This window comes from Oncorhynchus clarkii, chromosome 20, assembly GCF_045791955.1.
Source record: "Oncorhynchus clarkii lewisi isolate Uvic-CL-2024 chromosome 20, UVic_Ocla_1.0, whole genome shotgun sequence".
NCBI lineage: Eukaryota > Metazoa > Chordata > Actinopteri > Salmoniformes > Salmonidae > Oncorhynchus > Oncorhynchus clarkii.
The window spans coordinates 35,920,539-35,943,364 of NC_092166.1; the positions used below are offsets into that span (position 1 = coordinate 35,920,539).

Genomic DNA, 22,826 nt, shown 5'->3' on the forward strand with positions numbered 1-22,826 from the left:
AGTCTAACCTTTGTTATACTAGTTTCATTGTTTGGACTCACACGAGTCACAGAGTTCCTCTTTCCTCTTTGTTGACTCTGACCGACACACAAGACATTCCTTATGAATGACTGACGATGTGGCCCGTATTCTGTCGGCCATGTCGGTAAGGAAGCCAACCAGTCAGGCAGAGTTTTAGATTCACCTACATAAAGGCCTCTATCCTGCACCTCTCATAGGGTCACAAGTTAGAAGACAGCCGGCTCCGGGCTGAGTCTAACTCCGGTAGGCTATCGATCAAATCCTTGTTGGGGACCCCAGAGTCCGGGATCCCCGACCCAGCTGCCACCACAGCCGCCCCCATCCCGGGTGCTCCTGGGGGAGGAGTAGAGGCGAAAGCCACACGCTGTGGAGCTCCCGTGGGTCTTCCCTCAACCTGGACCCCCACCACGGAGGGCCCCGGCTGGCTAGGGTGAGTGGGCTGAGGAGGGCCGATGGAGGTGGAGGAGGCATGGGTGGATGGGTGGGTGGATTGGGGAGGGCTAGGGGTAACGGCAGGGGTTCCTTCCTGAGGGAGGGAGAGCTGGGAGGAGGAGAGGGCACGGGCGTCTTGGCTCAGGGTGCCCGAGTGGAGGGAGTGGGTGCTCTTGTGCGAGGAGGGCCTCTGGATGGTGTGTGTGGGACTGGGAACATGGTGCTGCACCAGGGACAGCTGAGACCCAGAGGGCCCTGCTCCTCCCATGTACTGGAATGTCCGTCCCTGGTGCGTCAGAGGGCTCTGGACTGGTGGGCAGGAGATAGCCGACCCAAACGCCCCTGTTGCATGAGCCATCTGGGGTGGCTGGGACTGGAGAGGGGATGCGGAGACTGGGCTCTGAGACAGGCTATGGACCACCTGAAACCTCCGCAACATGCGGGGGGACTGCAGCGTCCCTGACCCCGAACCAGACGCCATCCCCAGCCCCATCGGACCTGGCCCCATCGGCCCAGTTCCCATACCCATCGGCATACCCATCAGCCCCATCCCTGGCATCCCCATTCCCCCCATCGGCCCCATCCCCTGGGGGCAGAAGCTCATGGCCACAGCCTGCTGGAGGCTGGCGAGGGCCCCAGCCCCGGAAGGGCCTGCAGGGGAGAACATGCCCCCGGGGACAGAGGAAGTCATGGACATGGTGCGGGGTCTCTGGAGGTCCACCAGTTTGACCATCTCACGGTCGTACTTGACGATCTCCTGGATCATCTCATTCTCATGGTTGTTGAAGACGCCGGAGTTGAGGTCGTGCTGCACTTTGTGCATCAGAATGGTATTCTTCTTGCCTGTGATGAAGGGAGGAGGGGGAGAATAGTAGAACATGATGAGGTAGAGGAAAGAGGAGAAGTAGGGGTAACAAATTAAGAGATAAGGGGGGTGGGGGATCACAGACAGCATATTCTGACCTTCAAACTTGGGGCAAGAAGCAATGCACAAGGAAAATACTGAAAACAAGAGGGTCATAGTGTCACTTTATCAATTAACACTGTCCTATAGTGTGCTGAAGCCACAGCATTACTCAACTGACTGCCTGGGATAAAGATCTTATTCATAGATTAGTTTGCATCTGCTATTTCTTAGAGGGAGTAAAACATAAAAAGATAGAACATAAAGGTAAAAAAACAACAACATTGATATCAATACGTAACATTAGGATCTAATATGAATATGAAGTATCAATATAGATAGTGTCATATTTCAAGCCTTGTTTTTGTCCTCTTCCAGCTTGTGAAAATAACAGGTGGATCCACTTAATAAATCTGTACCAGGTCTCGATTATTTGGAACACTGATGTATCTGGCAAACAGTGGGGACTGCAGCATCTGTGGCAAGGTTATTATAGTAAACTATAACTGAAACTAAAAATAAAAATGGCTTGTGCATAACAATCACTAGCTATCACCAGCTAACATGGAAAAAATTGTCTAGGTAGCCAACTTGATTCGTCTTACATGTACTACTAGTTTTTAAAAATTATTAAAAAGCATTGGAGAGTTTCCTTCAACCATATTTTTTGTAGCAGTCTCAGCAATATTCCTTTTAAAATCAAGTCACAATGGAATTGACTTTATAATTTAAACCTGACCTAGAACCTGACCCATCATCACCTTATGTATTACTGCATCCCAGTGGCAAGAAGTAACACAAAAGAAACTATACAAAACAATGCCTCACACGCATGCTTTCTATCCTTAACACTAAGACTTAAACTGATATGAAGTAATATTAAAAAACAAAATATAAATATTTTGATATAACTAAAACTGAATAAAAACTAGCAGATCAGGTCTGAAAACAAACAAAGCTAACAATTTCAAAAACGGATGCGAATAAAAAACGAATATAAAAACATATATTAACCTTTATATATAACATTTATAACATATATAACATATTAACCTTTACCTGTGGAACCACCTGGGTACCACTAGCATGAAAACTGCTATCACACAGGTAGTTTCTTTCTCTCTTTTAAGAGAGAGAAGCAGTACAACTAAGGTCTTATTTAACTACTTTAAAATTCATCCTTCCTTCCTCCCGTAGTTATCACTGATCGAACACAAATGGATGGTGAAAGCAACGATTCCACAGCTTTCATAGACCCAGTAATGTCAGACCAGTGATGACTTTGAGGAAGGACGCAAGCAAGGTGCATTGGTACAGGGCCCAGAGCTCTCTTCAGTACCTATGCGGTCCAGTCGGTCGATGGCCACTGTCTCAAAGGCCCGTCTCATCATGGGGTATTCCTCCAGAACCTCATTGAAGTTGTCCACAGACAGGGAGTAGAGACGACAGTATGTCTCCGCTCTAACACTGGCAGTACGCCGGCCACGTGTCAGCAAACAGATCTCTGGAAAAGGGAAACAGGGTCAGGAGACACAGAGATAGAGCAACATGTGGCAGAGATACAATATAATAATGTTATATTTAATTATGTTTCAAATATACTGTAGAAACCACACTGCATCTGTTCAACTACCAGCCATCTGGGATTGTCTTACACTTCCAAAAAAGTACCCCAACACACAAAGCACTTCATCATTTGAGAACATGGTAATAGAGTACAAAGATGTAAGGCAAAACATCTAAATATGAATTGTTTGCTGAATTATATTTAATTCTGTGTGTGTTGTGGTTCAGGCCCATACCTCCAAAGTAGGAGCCATCAGAGAGCTTCATTCCCAGGGTTCCCTTAGTGATGACATTACAGACTCCATGCTGGATAAAGTACATCTTCTTGCCGATGGTGCCCTCTCTGATAATGTAATCACGGGGCTGGAAGACCTCGAAGCGGAGCATGATCAACATGGCTGTCACAAAGTTGGGCTCTGCGTTGGCGAACAGTGGCATGGATGCCACCAGTTTACGGCAGTTGAAATTGACAATTTCCTTAAGATAGACATAGTTTGTTAGTAATGTTTGTGTGCATGTTTGTGCATGTCCAGGCAGGGACTAAGGGACTTACCTCTCTGAGTGGTTCATTCAGCTCTTCCAGGATGCTCTCTTCATCAAACATCTTCCCCTGGTACCGGTGCTCGTAATAATCATGGATTTTCTGTCGGAAGTCAGCCGGCAGCTTGTGGAAGGACATATACTGCTCCACTTGTTTGTACTGTAAAGAGAAAGAGAGAGGGATAGGAGGAGAGAGATTGAAAGAGTGAATAAAGTAGTGAAGTCACTTACACTACCTCAAAGTCAACACAGAGCTCAAACTTCCACAACTCGATTTTAAAATGACTGGATTTAAATTTTTCTGGAAAAATAATAACAAGAGGTGGGTAGACAGGCCCGTTGCAAACAAAGAGCTGTTCATTTCAGCCACGCGATCAGGGCACCATCGAAGGCAAAGTGACATATTCCTGTGTACTATTGAGGGAAATTTGCTTGATGTTTGAAACCCACTGAAAGTGGACAAAACATGAAAATGAGCAAAGGACCAAAACTAGCCCATTTATTCAGCTAACCAATACCAAGCAATCAAACATTATGGTTGAACTGCTGCTGCAGCAGTTTGCCCATTACTAAAGTGGATGCCAGACCGACCACGGTGAAAACTAAGGGCCTGTTTTCACAGATGAAGCATACCATGCTTCATGGCAAAGCTTTTTTAGTCTAGGACTAGTGCTTTTTATACTAGGACTAGACTTAATCTGTGTCTGGGAAACCAGAGCAGACCAACTCTAAATCAATGAAGTGTATCAGGTGGTGTATAACTGGCAACCCTCCTCAGGATGCCAGCCTGGCAGTCAGGAAGAAATTGCTGGAGTTGTAAAAGCTGTAGAGCTCTAAGAGATAGAGAGATTACTCTTATGTCAGGCCCTGTGCAATTCAGAGGTCTCACAAACATACCACTCCACCCAGCACTCATAAAGCCTTCACAAACATAACACAGGCTTGGATCTTAACCGGCACTGACACACTAAAACACACACCCCACAAACATACTTTTTTCCTTCCCTTTTGTCTCAAACCATTAAAGATTCACAAAAACAGAATCTAATTCATCATTTAGGAACCAAACAGAAAACAAAATATTATCTTCAGCAGAAGATGCTGGCAACCAATAATATTGTCAGCAAACTGTTAGACATTTGTCCTATTATCCCCCCTAGCAGGAGGACAAGCATAAATGTGTGTGTGTGTGTGGGGGTGGGGGGGGGGGGGGGGGGGGGGTGTTAACCTTGATATCTGCAAAAGGAGCCAGGGCCCTTAGAAACACTTACAGGGCCTCCTTTTAAGGTCAAGTAATAGAGCGTTAATAACTGCCTTATTCATAATCTATTAACGATCTATTACTAAACGGTAGTACCGTAAAGGTTTACCAAACCCCGTTTGACCCTGCTCTGGTTTCTACCATATCAAGGAACTGAACAGCTATATAACTCTAACAAGCTCAGTTGAATAATTAAAATGCAAAATAAAGAAGTGAAATCTCCCATCGGTGAGGAACGCTCTGCTCCTCTAAATGATGGCGTTACGTAATGAGACACTTCAGATGCGTAAGTGCTGCTGCTCTCTGTCAGGTAGACGGGGTGCTGAACTGAAGGTGTGGTGGCGTAGGTGTTGCTGAGAGAAACAGCCCAGGACCTAATGGTGATGCTGACAGGCTAACCATCACAACAACTGGTCCTGGTGAGGATGCCTGAGACACACAGGGCTCTGGTCAAATAAAGGGAATAAGGTGCCATTTCAGCAGCCAGTGTTCCCATACTGGTGAGAACATAGAACTATACTGTTCTTGCTATTCCATTTCTATCATACATACCAGTAGTCATATTCTTTACATGATCTCTGTAATTACCACCCCAAATATGGATTATACCAAGAAAACATGATGTTCAATTGAATAGTGGTATCCCATGGTGCTAAAAATGTCAATTGGATGAGTATTTTAAGTGGCTAATGGTACTTAAATACCCACCCCATACTACTACTCCTTGGCTCAGTTGATCATAAGAGGCAATTTATGCTTGATCGGAAAATGTGGTCGGAGGTGCCGTATGGAGGGTGTGACGCAATTGCAGAGCCTCCAGAGGCACGCAGAGGCCAAATCGAGCACAGTACCACATCGCTGTGCGCTGTAACAATGCAGAGGGCTCCGTATAGCTCCGCATTGACATGATTGGTTGACGGTAGGTGAGGGCAGGAGGTCCTGTATAATCATAAACTCACTTCCTTCACAACAGCTCTGCGCTGCTCGGCGAAGCGCAAGAAGTATGAATGCCCTGACTTATGCAGAGGCCATATCACCGTAAATGCTGCACGACCAATGCAGACATTGGATTGACCATGCAGCGCCTTTAAACCTTATTTCTCTCTGCCCTTTCTGATTGGTGGATGATGATAGAGGTCAGAGGTCAAACCAGACTCAAGGGATTTAGACTTTTAAATACAGCAGAATAAGTCAGCAGAACACTATCTGTTTGGCTGCTGATTGGCTAAAATAGCTGCGGTTTAAAGACATGCATTTGAAAAACATGTCCGAGTGCCAGATAGATTTTTACAACCTGACAGTTCTCTAATGTGATTGAGAAATGAGACAAAGGGTTAGCCTATATGTCACAGCACCCGGAGGGGGACTGACAAACATCCAAAGACGGTCGAAATGACGTTCATTTTCTGTGTGTCACTTTGATGGGCATCTACAGTGGATTCGTAAAGTATTCAGACCCTTTGACTTTTTCCACATTTTGTTATGTTACAGCCTTATGTTAAAATGTATTAAATTGTTTTTTCCCCTCATCAATCCACACACAATACCCCATAATGCCAAAGCAAAAACTGTTTTTTAGAAATTGGACCAAATCTATTAAAATTGGAAAATGGAAATAATCCATTTACATAAGTATTCAGACCCTTTACTCAGTATTTTTTGAAACACCTTTGGCAGTGATTACTGCCTTGAGTCTTCTTGGGTATGACGCTACAAGCTTGGCACACCTGTATTTGGGGAGTTACTCCCATTCTTCTCTGCAGGTCCTCTCAAGCTTTGTCAGGTTGGAAGGGGAGCGTCGCTGCACATCTATTTTTAGGTCTCCCCAGAGATGTTAGATCTGGTTCAAGTCCGCGATCTGGCTGGGCCACTCAAGGACATTCAGAGACTTATCCCAAAGCCACTCCTGCATTGTCTTGCTTCGTTGTATGCTTAGGGTCATTGTACTGTTGGAAGGTGAACCTCTGCCCCAGTTTTTGAGGTCATGAGCACTCTGGAGCAGCTTTCCGTCAAGGATCTCGTTGTACTTTGCTCCATTCATCTTTCCATCAATCCTTACTAGTCTCCCAGTCCCTGCCGCTGAAAACAGAGAGAATATTGTTTCTCATGGTCTGAGCGTTCTTTAGGTGCCTTTTGGCAAACTTCAAGCAGGCTGTCATGTGCCTTTTACTGAGGAGTGACTTCCGTCTGGCCACTCTACCATAAAGGCCACAGAGGAACTCTGGAACTCTGTCAGAATGACAATCGGGTTCTTGGTCACCTCCCTGACCAAGGCCCCTCTCCCCTGATTGCTCAGAGTCTTGGTGGATCCAAACTTCTTCCATTTAAGAATAATGTAGGCCACTTCGTTCTTGGGGACCTTCAATGCTGCAGACATTTCCTCAGATCTATGCCTTGACACAATCCTGTCTCGGATCTCTACGGACAATTCCTTCAACCTCATTGCTTGGTTTTTGCTCTGACAAGCACTGTCAACATTGGGACCTTATATAGACAGGTGTGTCTCTTTCCAAATCATGTTCAATCAATTTAATTTCCCACAGGTGGACTCCAATCAAGTTGTAGAAACATCTCAAGGATAATCAATGGAAACAGAATGCACCTCAGCTCAATTTTGAGTCTCATAGCAAAGGGTTTGAATGCGTATGTAAATAAGGTATTTCTGTTTTGAATTTCTTATAAGTTTGCTAACATTTCTAAAAACCTGTTTTTGCTTTGTCATTATGGGGAATATTGTATAGATTGATGAGGGGAAAAATGTAATTCAATCCATTTTAGAATAAGGCTGTACCGTAACAAAATGTGGAAAAAGTCAAGAGGTCTGAATACTCTGTAAGCTGCAGCAAAACAGTGTGAGAGAGGACATCTTGATATGGTCTCAACATTGGCTTTCATGGATTTCTATTTAGCACTTGGTGGTGCAATGATTCTCCTTTCACTGTTGACAGCAAGATGGGGGATATTCTACCACTTTCACATCTACCCAGGGGTATACAATTGTGTGACACTGTTTATACCTTACAGTAAAACATAAAAAAACATCTTCCAATATTCCATTTCCAATGGAAATAGATGGAAATAGGTTGTGTCAAATCCATTCATCACACATTATCTTGAAGCTGAACTCAACTCTCATGTCTGCTTCAATGACATCAGTTACATGTACTTTAATTAAAGCTTTTTAATCTCAAACCCTCCCCTCTTCCCTCTCTCCTCTCTACCCTTTCCTCTACCCTGGATTCTCGCTCCCCACCATGAGGAATTCTAATTTTGGTTCAGCGCGGACAGCCTTTCAGATGTATAACTAATGAATCCATTCCAGCCTAAATCGCTTCATTATAATATATCTAGCAGAGAGAGAGGCTGGTGACAGCCAAGTCAAAGCCTGTCTCCCTGTCCCCCATCCCGGCAGAGGAGATTTGAGCAGTGGGTAAAACAACACACTTTAGGTTGTCAGAAACATTAAAGTCACCACAGCTGTGTTATAATTAGATTTTTAAGAAATCAGAAGAGGAAAATAACACAGATTCACACTGAGAGACCTAATGACCACAGGATGGTTGTCTGTGTGAGTATTTTCCTCCGTTGAATGGCTGAATTGTCACGCCCTGACCATAGTTTGCTTTGTATGTTTATATGTTTTGTTTGGTCAGGGTGTGATCTGAGTGGGCATTCTATGTTGTATGTCTAGTTGGTCTGTTTCTGTGTTTGGCCTGATATGGTTCTCAATCAGAGGCAGGTGTTAGTCATTGTCTCTGATTGGGAACCATATTTAGGTCGCCTGTTTTGTCATTGTGGGTTGTGGGTGATTGTCTGTGTGTAGTTGCCTGTGTAAGCGCTTGTTATCATAGCGTCACGTTCGTGTTGTTGTTTTTGTTTAAGTGTTCTTTGTGTTTTTCGTCATTCAATAAAATAATGGATTCACACCACGCTGCGCTTTGGTCCCCTCCATACGACGAACGTGACATGAATAGGTTTTCTATTCTAAGAGCTATACAGGTTCCAAAAGGGTTCTTCGTCTGTCTCCATGGAATAACCCTTTTTAGTTCCAGGTAAAACTGTAGAAGGTAGAACCCTTTTGGGTAGAAAAGGGTTTGACATGGAACCCAAAAGGGTTCTTCTATGAGGACAGCCGAAGAGACCTTTTAGCTTCTCGGTAGCATATTTTTGTCTGAGAGTATATGCACTGCCGTTTTAACATATACATACAGTACGTACTACTGCTGGCAACAGTAGAACCAGCCTCAGTTTGAGTAATGGAGGTGGTTAGTGACTCACTGAATGTGTCCGAGTAGACAGATCACTGCTGTGGCTGACGGATCCTCCATCCTCTTACATGCTTCAGCCAGGCAGCTTGGTCTGTGGAAGACCTGTGCTTATCACTAAGCTACTATAATATCAGAGTCTAAGTCTAGAGTTATATGGTACAGCAGGGGTGACCAATCCTACACTAGCACACCTGATTAATCCAATGACTCTTGGCTGATTCATTGGATTAGGTGTTTCAATGCTGGGCTGGAACAAAACTCTGCACCTACTGTATCTCTCCAGGACCAGGATTGGCTAGTAGTGGCCATCACTGTGCTACAGCACAAACCCACATAGACAGACAGACTGACTCAGTATTTAGTATTTTATTAGGATCCCCATTAGCTGTTGTCAAGGCAGCACCGACTCTTCCGGGTCAGCAGAGGGAGGATGTTTAAACAACACACTCGGTAATAGTTTGAGGCATAGCAAATTCCCCTGACAGCGAGCAGCTTCACTGGCCTGGCAGTTTCTTCTCTGGACATTTTAATAAAGCCAACGTCATCCTCAGCTCAGGGACCATAATCCCATGAGGAGTAGAGTTGCGAAAAAAACTGACAACAGATCACAAGGAGAGAGAGAGTTTCTGTATTGATCTGGCCTCACTGCAATGCATGGCTGAGTGAATGACAACGATGCTGTCACGTTCTGACCATCGTTCGTGTGTGTTTTCCTTGTTTTAGTGTTGGTCAGGACGTGAGCTGGGTGGGCATTCTATGTTAGATGTCTTGTTTGTCTATTTCTATGTCTGGCCTGATATGGTTCTCAATCAGAGGCAGGTGTTAGTCATTGTCTCTGATTGGGAACCATATTTAGGTAGCCTGGGTTTCACTGTGTGTTTGTGGGTGATTGTCCTTAGTGTCCGTATTCTGTGTTTATGTGCACGAGTATTAGGCTGTTTATGTTTTCGTTAAGTTTATTGTTTTGTAGTGTTTGTATTTAGATTCATGTTGCTTCAGTTTAATAAACATGGATCGCAATCTACACGCCGCATTTTGGTCCGACTCTCTTTCACATACAGAAAACCGTGACAGAATCACCCACCACAACAGGACCAAGCGGCGTGGTAACGGGCAACAGCAGCGAAAGGAGGAATGGACATGGGAGGACGTTATGGACAGCAGGAGTATGGACTATACTACTTGGGAGGAGATAGACAGGTGGGCGGTCGACCCAGGGAGAGTGCCGGAGCCCGCCTGGGATTCGATGGAGCAGTGCGCGGAAGGTTATCGTAGAATGGAGTTGGCGAAGCAAGCACGGCGGCGCACAAGGAAGCCCGGGAGTCAGCCCCAAAAATGTCTTGGGGGGGGGGCTCACAGGGAGTATGGCTACGCCAGGTAGGAGACCTGCGCAAACTCCCTGTGCTTACCGGGGGGCTAGAGAGACCGGGCAGGCACCGTGTTATGCTGTGGTGCGCACGGTGTCTCCAGTGCGGGTGCATAGCCCGGTGCGGTACATTCCAGCTCCGCGTATCGGCCGGGCTAGAGTGAGCGTCGAGCCAAGTGCTATGAAGCCGGCTCTACGCATCTGGTCCCCAGTGCGTCTCCTTGGGCCGGCTTACATGGCACCAGCCTTGCGCTCAGTGTCTCCGGTTCGCCTGCATAGCCCAGTGCGGGCTATTCCACCTCGCCGCACTGGCAGGGCGACCGAGAGCATTCAACCAGGTAAGGTTGGGCAGGCTCGGTGCTCAAGAGCTCCAGTGCGCCTGCACGGTCCGGTCTATCCAGTACCACCTCCACACCCCAGCCCTCCGGTAGCAGCTCCCCGCACCAGTACACACCAATTAAAGAGTTATTACAACTCTATTACAAATCTTGAATTCTGTTCTTTTCACCGTGAGGACTTTAATTTGTCTACCAGTGTAAACGTACTTCCTGAAGAACTTTGAGATGGAAGTACATTTGCGCTGGGAGGCAGAAATTCCAAAACACCAACATTCTGATATGTCATCGCTGTATTAGTATTCACCCTGCCTCTCTTCCATCTGCTCTGTCTGATTTCCTTAATACTTTGTCTGTTGTAAACCCTGTCACTGTCTGCTGTCCGGAGGTTCAGTAAAAGCGGCCACTACCATCGATCTCGTGAGAGCAGGGGCAAGTGTTATGATTTACAACTAGGTTATTACATTCAGGAAATGAAAAGGAGCATTGCCGTAACAGAGGATCTTCCCAGAAAAGAATGACTATCATTGTTCCGACATCTCTGACTATGCCCAAAAATCGCATATCGCGCATAGAACGCTTATGTAGACGAGGTAAGAGATTTCGAACCCTCTATAGCCCACAGGTCTCCTCCTCTTCCTCGACTCCTATGCCACTCACTTGGCTCCCTGTAGCAGCCAGTTAGCACTGCACCTTTCAAGGACACAGCCACCAGTGAGAGAGAGAGAGAGAGAGAGAGAGAGAGAGGAGACAAAAAAGCAGGGCGATATTAAGAGATGGAAGGAGAGAGAGAGAGAGAGAGGAGTAGACAGACAGAAAAGAGGAAAACGGAGAAGAAGATGGAGAAGGAGAGCTAGAAGGGATTCACAGAGAGAGATTAGCAGAATGGGATGAGAGTGACAGCGTGTGTGTGTGTGTGTGTGTGTGTGTGTGTGTGTGTGTGTGTGTGTGTGTGTGTGTGTGTGTGTGTGTGTGTGTGTGTGTGTGTGTGTGTGTGTGTGTGTGTGTGTGTGTGTGTGAGAGAGAGAGTGGGAGAGGCAGGGAAAGGCAATCAAGTATAAGAGAGAGAGAAACGGAAGAGGGGACCAATGTCAGAACAACATTGGCGGCAGGACACACAGGTCTGCTGTCTCATCAATTCTGCTGCTGGGTGGGGGGACGTCATATTACTACCGCCCACCCTACCTTCCCCTCCTCTCCCACATCTGCCACCCTCCCTTATCCCCCCCCCAACCCCCTTCCTCCTCTGCCAGCCCCAGCCCACAGCGAATTGGCGCTACCTGGGCGAACACACCCGCTCACTCTGATTGGCTACTGAGAGGCAGTAACACTCCCCCATCTCCCCAGCCACAGAGACTCTGCTTGGAGACAGCCAGGCTGCTGAGCTGCTCACGCTGCGTTGTGTTGCTATCGCTGCTGCTAACACCAGGCAACACTACTCAATAACACTACAGTTTACTAGCTGGGCTCTGCAGGTATTTACCTGGGATTTACAGAGAAACTATATGACGCTAAAATACTATACTACAGGTGCTTTCTGGTACCAACAGGTAACTGCCAAAATAAAGGAAACACCAACATAGTGTCTTAATGGGGCGTTGGGGCACCACAAGCTGCCAGAACAGCTTCAATGGAATTTACAAGTGTCTTGAATATGGAGTGATTTCAGTGCCAACAGAAATTGTAGTTGAATTAGGGCGGCATCCTGGTAATAGTTGGTTTCCAGTAGTATTAGCTACTTCTACCCGTGGTCTGTTGCTCTCCGTCGGTTTCCACCGTTCGGAGTTACAATTGAATTGGAAGTTTACATACACCTTAGCCAAATACATTTAAACTCAGTTTTTCCCAATTCCATGTCATTTAATCCTAGTAAAAATTCCCTATTTTATGGCAGTTAGGATCACCACTTTATTTTAAGAATGTGAAATGTCAGAATAATAGTAGAGAGAATGATTTATTTCAGCTTTTATTTCTTTCATTACATTCCCAGTGGGGCAGAAGTTTACATACACTCAATTAGTATTTGGTAGCATTGCCTTTAAATTGTTTAACTTGGGCCAAACATTTCGGGTAGCCTTCCACAAGCTTCCCACAATAAGTTGGGTGAATTGTGGCCCATTCCTCCTGACAGAGCTGGTGTAACTGAATCAGGTTTGTAGGTCTCCTTGCTCGCTAACGCTTTTCTAGTTCTGCCCACAAATATTCTATATGATTGAGGTCAGGGCTTTGTGATGGCAACTCCAATACCTTGACTTTTTTGTCCTTAAGCCATTTTGCCACAACTTTGGAAGTACAGGATGCTTGGGGTCATTGTCCATTTGGAAGAACCATTGGCGACCAAGCATTAACTTCCTCACTGATGTCCTGAGATGTTGCTTCAATATATCCACATCATTTTCCTGCCTCATGATGCCATCTATTTTGTGAAGTGCACCACTGCAGCAAAGCACCCCCACAACATGATGCTGCCACCCCCATGCTTCACGGTTGGGATGGTGTTATTCGGCTTGCAAGCCTCCCCCTTTTTCCTCCAAACATAACGATGGTCATTATGGCTAAACAGTTCTATTTTTGTTTCATCAGACCAGGGGACATTTCTCCAAAAATAATGATCTTTGTCCCCATGTGCAGTTGCAAATCGTAGTATGACTTTATGGCAGTTTTGGAGCAGTGGTTTCTTCCTTGCTGAGCGGCCTTTTAGGTTATGTCGATATAGGACTTGTTTTACTGTGGATATGGATACTTTTGTACCGGTTTCCTCCAGCATCTTCATAAGGTCCTTTGCTGTTGTTCTGGGATTGATTTGCACTTTTCGCACCAAAGTACGTTCATCTCTAGGAGACAAAACGCGTCTCATTCCTGAGCGGTATGACGGCTGCGTGGTCCTATAGTGTTTATACTTGCATACTATTGTTTGTACAGATGAACGTGGCACCTTCAGGCATTTGCAAATTGCTCCCAAGGATGAACCAGACTTGTGTAGGTCTACAATTTTTTTCTGAGGTCTTGGCTGATTTCTTTTGATTTTGCCATGATATCAAGCAAAGAGGCACTGAGTTTGAAGGTAGGCCTTGAAATACATCCACAGGTACTCCTCCAATTGACTCAAATGATGTCAATTAGTCTATCAGAAACTTCTAAAGCCATGACATCCTTTTCTGTCATTTTCCAAGCTGTTTTAAGGCACAGTCAACTTAGTGTATGTAAACTTCTGACCTACTGGAATTGTGATACAGTGAATGATAAGTGAAATAATCTGTCTGTAAACAATTGTTGGAAAAATGACTTGTGTCATGCACAAAGTAGATGTCCTAACCGACTTGCCAAAACTATAGTTTGTTAACAGGAAATTTGTGGAGTGGCTGAAAAATGAGTTTTATTGACTCTAACCTAAGTGTATGTAAACTTCTGACTTCAACTGTAATTGTCTTGGAATGGCCTATTCAAAGCCCAGACCTCAATCCAATTGAGAATCTGTGTCATGCCTTAAAGATTGCTGTACACCAATGGAACCTATCCAACTTGAAGGAGCTGGAGCAGTTTTGCCTTGAAGAATGGGCAAAAATCCCAGTGGCTAGATGTGCCAAGCTTATAGAGACATACCCCAAGAGACTTGCAGCTGTAATTGCTGCAAAAGGTGGGGGTGAATAGTTATGCACGCTCAAGTCTTATTTCTTGCTTCACAATAAAACATATTTGCATCTTCAAAGAGGTAGGCATGTTGTGTAAATGAAATTATAACCTCCCCCAAAAAAATCCATTTTAATTCTAGTTTGTAAGGCAACAAAATAGGAAAAATGCCAAGGGGGGTACTCATCACATGGATGGGTGACCAAACAACCTCTGTTGCACTCTCATTAAATGGGGTGCACAGATCCTTCTGCTTCTGTTTGCCACAGAAAGTGTTGTTGTTGTGCAGTAGGGCTCATTTTGAACCCAGTCACTTACAGTATATTGGCTCCGTGATCTCTGAGTATGAGGTCAAAGGGGGGCGAAATGGAACCAAAGTGGTTCGATGAACCTTGCTGGAGACTTGAAGACTTGCATTAGCTTCCTGGTCTAATCCCTATGGGCTTTGTCTATGTAGGCTATCTTTAGAAGGGCTGTGACAGGGCTAATCAACTATATTCTAATGGGGCCCAAGTTGCGTTTCATGTGACACTCCTTTCTATCGCGATCATCATAGAAGGGAACAAAACACAAATCCATGCTCCAGAGAGTCTTAGCTTTCAGGAATGCGGTCATAATAACTTATAGCCAAAGTGGTTCAAACGCCAGAGCCAAATTCATAGGAAAAAAATATTAAACATGCCACATTGGCTTCAGAAACCGCCAGAAGCTTCTGGAGAGAGTGCTTGATTCTATCTGATCCCCTCTACCTTTCCTGGCTGGCAAAGTAGCAGGGCCCAGTTTGCCGATAGCGATGTAACTTAGGCTTTTGAGTATTTTAACAATGCATATTTCCTACAAAGTCCGAAGTTGCAACATGCGTTTCCCAAAAACACCACGCAGAGAGAACGGTCGCTAAGTGCATAGTTGGAGCATGTGTCGATACTGATAGGATCGAAAGAAAGGAAGCGCTGCTCTCAAATCAGCTTTCTTCATTCAAATCTTTCCTTAACATTGTAATTATTTCACAATACTGACAACGGATCAGCTCCAAAAAAACGTAGCACTTAGCTGTTCTACGAGTGGTCTGAGGGAGCCGTTAGATTCAGAGCATTTTCAAATGCAACTTTAACAACAATGGTTTGGGGAAACAGCTCTGAGATTTAAAGAAGCTCCTACAAAGGTTCTAACGATTAACTTAGCCTAACTTAAGATGCTCTTGGAAACCGGGCCCAGGATGTTGTCTCTGGTTTTGAATCTGAATTTAGAGAAATTAATTTAAAAACTGAATCTGAATGTATCTGAGAAGTTGAATGTCACGTTCTGACCATAGTTCTTTTGTGTTTTTCTTGTTTTAGTGTTGGTCAGGATGTGAGCTGGGTGGGCATTCTATGTCTAGTTTGTCTATTTCTATCTTTGGCCTGATATGGTTCTCAATCAGAGGCAGGTGTTAGTCATTGTCTCTGATTGGGAACCATATTTAGGTAGCCTGTTTTTGTGTTGTGGTTTGTGGGTGGTTGTTTCCTGTCTGTGTTCTCTGCACCAGATAGGACTGTTTTGTGTTGGGATTTGTGGGTGGTTGTTTCCTGTCTGTGTTCTCTGCACCAGATAGGACTGTTTTGTGTTGGGGTTTTGTGGGTGGTTGTTTCCTGTCTGTGTTCTCTGCACCAGATAGGACTGTTTTGTGTTGGGGTTTGTGGGTGGTTGTTTCCTGTCTTTGTGTTCTCTGCACCAGATAGGACTGTTTTGTGTTGGGGTTTGTGGGTGGTTGTTTCCTGTCTGTGTTCTCTGCACCAGATAGGACTGTTTCGGGTTTTGCCACGTTTGTTATTTTGTATTTGTATAGTGTTCACGTTATTGTTATTTTATTAAACATGTTGAACACGAACTGCGCTGCATTTTGGTCCTCCTCTCCTTCGACGGAAGAAAGCCGTTACAGAACCACCCACCACAACAGGACCAAGCGGCGTGGTGACGGGCAGGAGCAGAAGAGGCAGCGATGTCAGGATTATTGGACTTGGGAGCAGAATCTGGACTATACAGCTTGGGAAGAGATAGGTGGACGGTCGACCCAGGGAGAGTGCCGGAGCCCGCCTGGGATTTGCCGGAGCAGTGTGAAGAGGGTTACAGGAGAATGGAGTTGGCGAAACGAGCACGGCGACGCGGTAGGAAGCCCGAGAGGCAGCCCCAAAAATGTATTGGGGGGGCACACAGGAAGTGTGGCAAAACCAGGTAGGAGAACTGCGCCAACTTCCTGTGCTTACCGGAGAGCGAGAGAGACCGGGCAGGCACCGTGTTATGCTGTGGAGCGCACGGTGTCTCCAGTGCGGGTGCATAGCCCGGTGGGGTACATACCAGCTCCTAGTATCGGCCGGGCTAGAGTGGGCATCGAGCCAGGTAAGGTTGGGCAGGCTCGGTGCTTAAGAGCTCCAGTGCACCTGCACGGTCCGGTCTATCCAGTACCACCTCCACGCACCAGCCTTCCGATGGCAGCCCCCCGCACCAGGCTTCCTGTGCGTGTCCAGAGCCCAGTACTCCCTGTTCCTCCTCCCCACACCCGCCCTGAGGTGTGTGTCCTCAGTCTAGATCTGCTATAGTCTCCCGCCTGTCCAGAGCTGCTAGTCTCCTCCAGAGCCGCCAGTCAGCCAGGATCCGCCAGTCAGCCAGGATCTGCCAGAGCCGCCATTCAGCCAGGATCTGCCAGAGCCGCCATTCAGCCAGGATCTGCCAGAGCCGCCATTCAGCAAGGATCTGCCAGAGCCGCCATTCAGCCAGGATCTGCCAGAGCTGCCAGTCAGCCAGAAGCTGCCAGAGCCGTCAACCAGCCTGAGCTACCTCTCAGTCCTAAGCTACCCCTCAGTCCCGAGCTACCCCTCAGTCCGGAGCTGCCCCTCAGTCCAGTGGGGCCCTTTGTTAGGGTTCCTAGGCCAAGGTAGGCGGCGAGGGTCGCCACTCAAAGGACGCTAAGGAGGTGGACAAAGACAATGATGGAGTGGGGTCCACGTCCAGAGCCAGAGCCAGAGCCGCGGACAGATGCCCACCCAGACCCTCCCCTATAGGTTTAGGTGGTGCGGTCGGAGTCCGCACCTTGGGGGGGGGGGGGGGGGGGGTACTGTCACGTTCTGACCATAGTTCTTTTGTGTTTTCCTTGTTTTAGTGTTGGTCAGGACGTGAGCTGGGTGGGCATTCTATGTTGTATGTCTAGTTTGTCTATTTCTATGTTTGGCCTGATATGGTTCTCAATCAGAGGCAGGTGTTAGTCATTGTCTCTGATTGGGAACCATATTTAGGTAGCCTGTTTTTGTGTTGGGGTTTGTGGGTGGTTGTTTCCTGTCTGTGTTCTCTGCACCAGATAGGACTGTTTCGGGTTTTGCCACGTTTGTTATTTTGTATTTGTGTAGTGTTCACGTTATTGTTCTTTTATTAAACATGTTGAACACGAACTGCGCTGCATTTTGGTCCTCCTCTCCTTCGACGGAAGAAAGCCGTTACATTGAATATATGAAACTTTGATTAACTTGAAATTATGGTTTCTAAACTTGACAATAAATGCAATATCTAACATATTTTAACTGAATATATAAAATATTGAGTTAGAATATTCAATCAAATTTACATTTTATTTTAAAACTGAATGCAATACTCATTCAATTCTGTTTATAATCAGGAAATACAAGTTTTATTTGTGCATTAAACATTCAACATTCTTTAATTCAAATGCAATATCCTAATACAAATTCTAAATGATAAAATCCAATGAATGCAATGCAATGAAATCGCTCCACACTTGAACTCTATTGGAAGGATGTGACATCATTCTTCCGCAAGAAAATCCATAATTTGGTGTTTAGTTGATGGTGGTGGAAAATGCTGTCTCAGGAGTCGCTCCAGAATCTCCCATAAGTGTTCAATTAGGTTGAGATTGGTTGACTGAGACACACAACATTCATTTAATTGATTGGAAATTATTTTGTGGCTTTACATCACTCAATTCCTAATTTTATAATTGGACCCCCCCCCCCCCCTCAAATGGAGAAAATTTATATTGCGATGACCTTACTACCTACTAGGTAAAACCAAATGGTCCTTAGTGGTTCAATAATAAAATAAAGTAAGTATTACTTCATTAATGATCACTACATTTTAGTATGTAATTGTTACATAGCTAATAAGTGTATAATTATTTATATCAGAAGTAATATGAAGAGAAAGAATAGCTTAGCAGTAAAGGAGTAATGGCAGTTAATTTATTCATTCATTCATTATTCATTAATTCATGTATTAATTCACAGGAAAGGAAGCTATAATTTCACTGCACCATTCAGGCAACATGATCGTAGTTATAACAGAATTGAGAAATAGCGGGAGGATGATGAAGGGAGAGGCTCCTTACCTTCTCCTGGTACTGTCGTCGGGACGAGTCCAGGGACTGGATGAGTGCTGTGGCATGGCCTATGAACACAGCATAGCAGGTGGCCCCGACGATCATACTGAGCATGGTGAGCCAGATATCAGACAGGCTCTCCGGGGCCTGCCGACCGTAGCCGATACACAGCATGTGGCTCATCGCCTTGAACACTGCAAACGAATATAGCTCTGACCAGGTGTCATTCTGCAGAAAGACAGAGAAATTAAACAGAAAATATTTTCAATATGGATAAAAGACAGAAGTTACCCATTTGGGGAGGAGAGGAGAAGGAATGGAGGAAGTTGGTGACTCAAAGTAAGAGACAAAAACGCACAGAGAGAGAGAGACCGAGGAGGGTAGGAGAGGAGGGTAGGAGAGGAGGGTAGGAGATAGAGAGGGCAGAAAATTGAGAATTGGGGACAAACGGGACAAGGAGAGGAAGTTGTATAAATGAGGACTCAGGGGAGATAAAGAGAGGGAGAGAGATAGAGAGGACGAGGAGGATAATTAGGGGGGATGAGAAAGGGGGGGAGAGGGAGTGAAAGAGGGTTAGAGACAGAGAGGGAGAGAGAAAAAAGAAAGGAGAGAGGAAGAAAGAAAGAAGTAGAAAGAATGAGAGAGAGAAAGAAAGAGAGAGAGAGAGAAAGACAAAGATAGAAGGTTAGAGAGAGAGAAACAAAGAAAGAGAGAGAGATATTGGGGGAATCCTGTGAGGCCTAATCAGTGAGAGGTAGAGGAGGTTCTGAGATTATTTTCCCAAAATGTTTTGCTTGTCAGCAATCAAGTTTTCAAGATATATTTTGCAAAATGCATCATACGGGGATGATTTCTGTATTTTTTCAGTTACAAGCAACAAATGACAAGCAACATTTGGGACTATGTCAATAACATACTTTTTTTTACTAGGCAAGTCAGTTAAGAACAAATTCTTATTTTCAATGAAGGCCTAGGAACAGTGGGTTAACTGCCTGTTCAGGGGCAGAACGACAGATTTGTACCTTGTCAGCTCGGGGATTCAAACTTGCAACCTTTCGGTTACTAGTCCAACACTCTAACCACTAGGCTACCCTGCCGACTAATGAAACAAATACCAACAGTTTTGGGGTATTTTCCTTTAATGAGAGGCAATTAAATATGCAATTTCACAAATCTGAATCTCAATCAACACACACCACAACAACAACAGCAACAACAACAAAACAACATACACACACACACACACACACACACACACACACACACACACACACACACACACACACACACACACACACACACAAACACACACACACACGGTGACATTATGCAACCAATAAAAACAATACTGTGGAGCAGAATTCATTTTTATGCATGTCTATGAGATGGCGCCAATCATTTAAAGGTGCAGAGGTGCAGTATTCCACTCATTTTGTATTACAGTAAGTGTTCTCCGGTCGATTCGAAATATTGCGGTTTGTTTTTGGTACAATCTCAGCAATTTATTGCAGTGGGGGCTGTGTAGTCAACAGAAAATGTCCAGGAAAGAAGCAACTAAAGGCCACGTCCTAATAGTCTGGCCAAGTCCCAGTACTTTTGAACAGCTTCCTTTCCTTGCCTCCTCTCCTTGTTTGAATTCTTATTTGAATTGCGTTGACAGCTAAAGAGACCTCTACAACCCTTTCACCTGTCTGTTAGTGGAAAGAAAGGTCACAAGGAAAGGAAGCCAGCCAGTCCCACTTCACTCCATACTCCCTCCCCTTGGCCAATAACCCTTTGACGTTTCCAGATCTGAAGCAAATGGATAGGTATTGGGAGTGCTGTGGTGGAGCTTCAACCATATTGCTAACACTTTACAGATCTGCAAAATTGGGATATGGCCAAGGGGAAGGGCTAGGGGGCGAATTGGGACCGGATGATAGTGTTGGAACATAGCCCCTATCCAGGGAGCCTCTGATGTCAACAACACCTTGTGGCCAACTGAGAAGCAGTTCAGTTATCCATTATTCCTACCAAGCACACAATGTTCTGTACTGACACAAAGTCAAGGCCTCCATAGATTTCTTATTTCCCACGCCCTTCTCTACCGCCCACGACACACAGCAGAGCAGAACAGGGAAAGGGTACAGCTAGAGACTGCAGTCAAAATGTTCCACTTTGTCCTGCTCTCCCCTCCAGACTGCATTCAGTGGTGTAGGTTTAAATGTAATCGACTATGATAGAATAGAGAAACACTATTGGGGAGGGAATTTGTCTTGCAAATACAACAAAACTCTTCTGTTTCTCCTCTTTGTTTTAAACAGCTACATGTACACTATTCTACTATAATATGCTATGTTGAAACAACATATATTATACAACAGGTGGGTCTAATCCTGAATGGTGATTGGTTAAAACCGCATTCCAGCAGGTGTCTATTCCACAAGTTACCTCCGGCTAAATCTGTGACTTTAAAATGACTGTTTACTCTGTTCCATCTGACTGCGCAATCCACTGTCTCAATCCACCCCAGCCAAGCAATTTATAAACTTGATCTCCACAAAAAAAAGCATCTAGACATGATCTCACAATTCTTTTAGACTAACATTTAGTTTCCAACAGCGAAGGATTTGTATAAACCTTGCTGTCTGTCTCGTCTGACATTTGCAACATTGTTTCAATATTCAAATTCGATCTCGTAGATAATGAACAAAAAGACTGAAAGACTGGGTCGAGTCTCTGGCAACCATGCCGATAGAATGAACGACCAGCCGGCTTGGGTAGAAACACTAGATTTGTGTCGGGACTATATCTTGTTGAAGGATGAAATATATTTTAGTAACCCGTTGTATAAAATTGATAATGCCCTCGAAGCCGGTGTTTGGAGGATATATTGGCACGCTTTGCCGGCCATCGACTTTGTCTAGGGCCTAACAACACCCATGTCAATATATCCTCCAAACACTGGCTCTCTGGCATTATCAGCTACACTGGAGCATATATGTTGTTTCAACATAGCATATTATAGTAGAAGAGTGTACATGTAGCTGTTTAAAACAAAGAGGAGAAAGAGAAGAGCTTTGTTGTACTTGCAAGACAAATTCCCTCCCCAATAAATTGCATATTCAACAACTTACAAAAAAAATTAAACTGAAATTGGAATTTTATTTTAGGAATAAGGCCTGTTTTTCTTTTGAAGCCATTAGGAGGCAAGTATCAGCTACATTTATGCCTATACTAGTCTATGGGGATATTTTATATATGAATGCTTCCGCTCAGTGTTTGAAATCAATTGACACTCTTTACCATGGCACTTTGAGATTTATTTTAAACTGCAAAACCCTTATGCACCACTGCACTTTGCATACCAGGGTTGGCTGGCCTTCTCTAGTCACTCGTAGGCTCAGTCACTGGTATACTTTTATTTACAAAGCCATTTTGGGTTTACTACCTTTTTATTTGGGCATTTTTATTGTTCAGAAATGTGGTGGGTACTCTCTTCGTTCGCTGGACTTTATCCTGCCAACTGTTCCAAATGTTCAACCTGAATTTGGTAAAAGGGCACTCTGCGCCATCGTCTTGGAACACCTTACAAAATACTTTTAAACTGGAAGAATTGGTGCTTTTAAATCACTGATGAAGGATTTTGAGACTGATTCCTTGACCTGTCAATGTTTTTAATTTGCTGTTTTTTTATTTTGTTATACTCTGGTGAATTCAATGGTTTTTACTAGATTACTTGTAGTTTTTCATGTTGTCTGTCTGTAATTTTTTGTAATGACCTATCTTGGCCAGATTTTAATCTCAGTGAGCCCTTCCTGGTTAAATAAAGGTTAAATAAAATAAATAAATAATCCATGAAGTAGAACACTGAGCACTAGCTGATCCATATCTAGGATTTTCTGTATTAAATGGTTAGAGTGGAAAGGAGGGACTGTTTTACTCAGGTAATAAAATAGAAGGAAGAGAGATTCTTAAAATAACCGTTGGACCCACTGCAGGGGCTGGGGCTAAATGGTGGATGTGAAAACAGAAACAGAAACAGTAGAGTGAAAGAGAGTGAATAATGGATGAATGATGAGCACTTTGGCTTGAAAATAGCCCAGGCAGCTGAGAAAGAGACAGAGTGTCACAAATCCCGCCGAAGATGGTGCCTCTTCC

The 22,826-nt window shown here is 44.6% G+C and overlaps 1 protein-coding gene across 1 annotated transcript in view; it reads right to left on the reverse strand.

Annotated features, from left to right (window-relative positions):
* Positions 1-220: 220 nt before the first annotated feature.
* The window catches only part of LOC139377415 (potassium/sodium hyperpolarization-activated cyclic nucleotide-gated channel 2-like), a 55,416-nt gene continuing 32,810 nt past the window's right edge, over positions 221-22,826 (reverse strand). Inside the window, exons 4-8 of the mRNA XM_071120443.1 lie at positions 18,696-18,914; positions 3,477-3,623; positions 3,160-3,400; positions 2,697-2,861; positions 221-1,296 (exon numbers count right to left, since the gene is read on the reverse strand). Coding sequence (XP_070976544.1) covers positions 221-1,296; positions 2,697-2,861; positions 3,160-3,400; positions 3,477-3,623; positions 18,696-18,914 — 1,848 coding nt within the window. The remainder of the gene's footprint in view (positions 1,297-2,696; positions 2,862-3,159; positions 3,401-3,476; positions 3,624-18,695; positions 18,915-22,826) is intronic.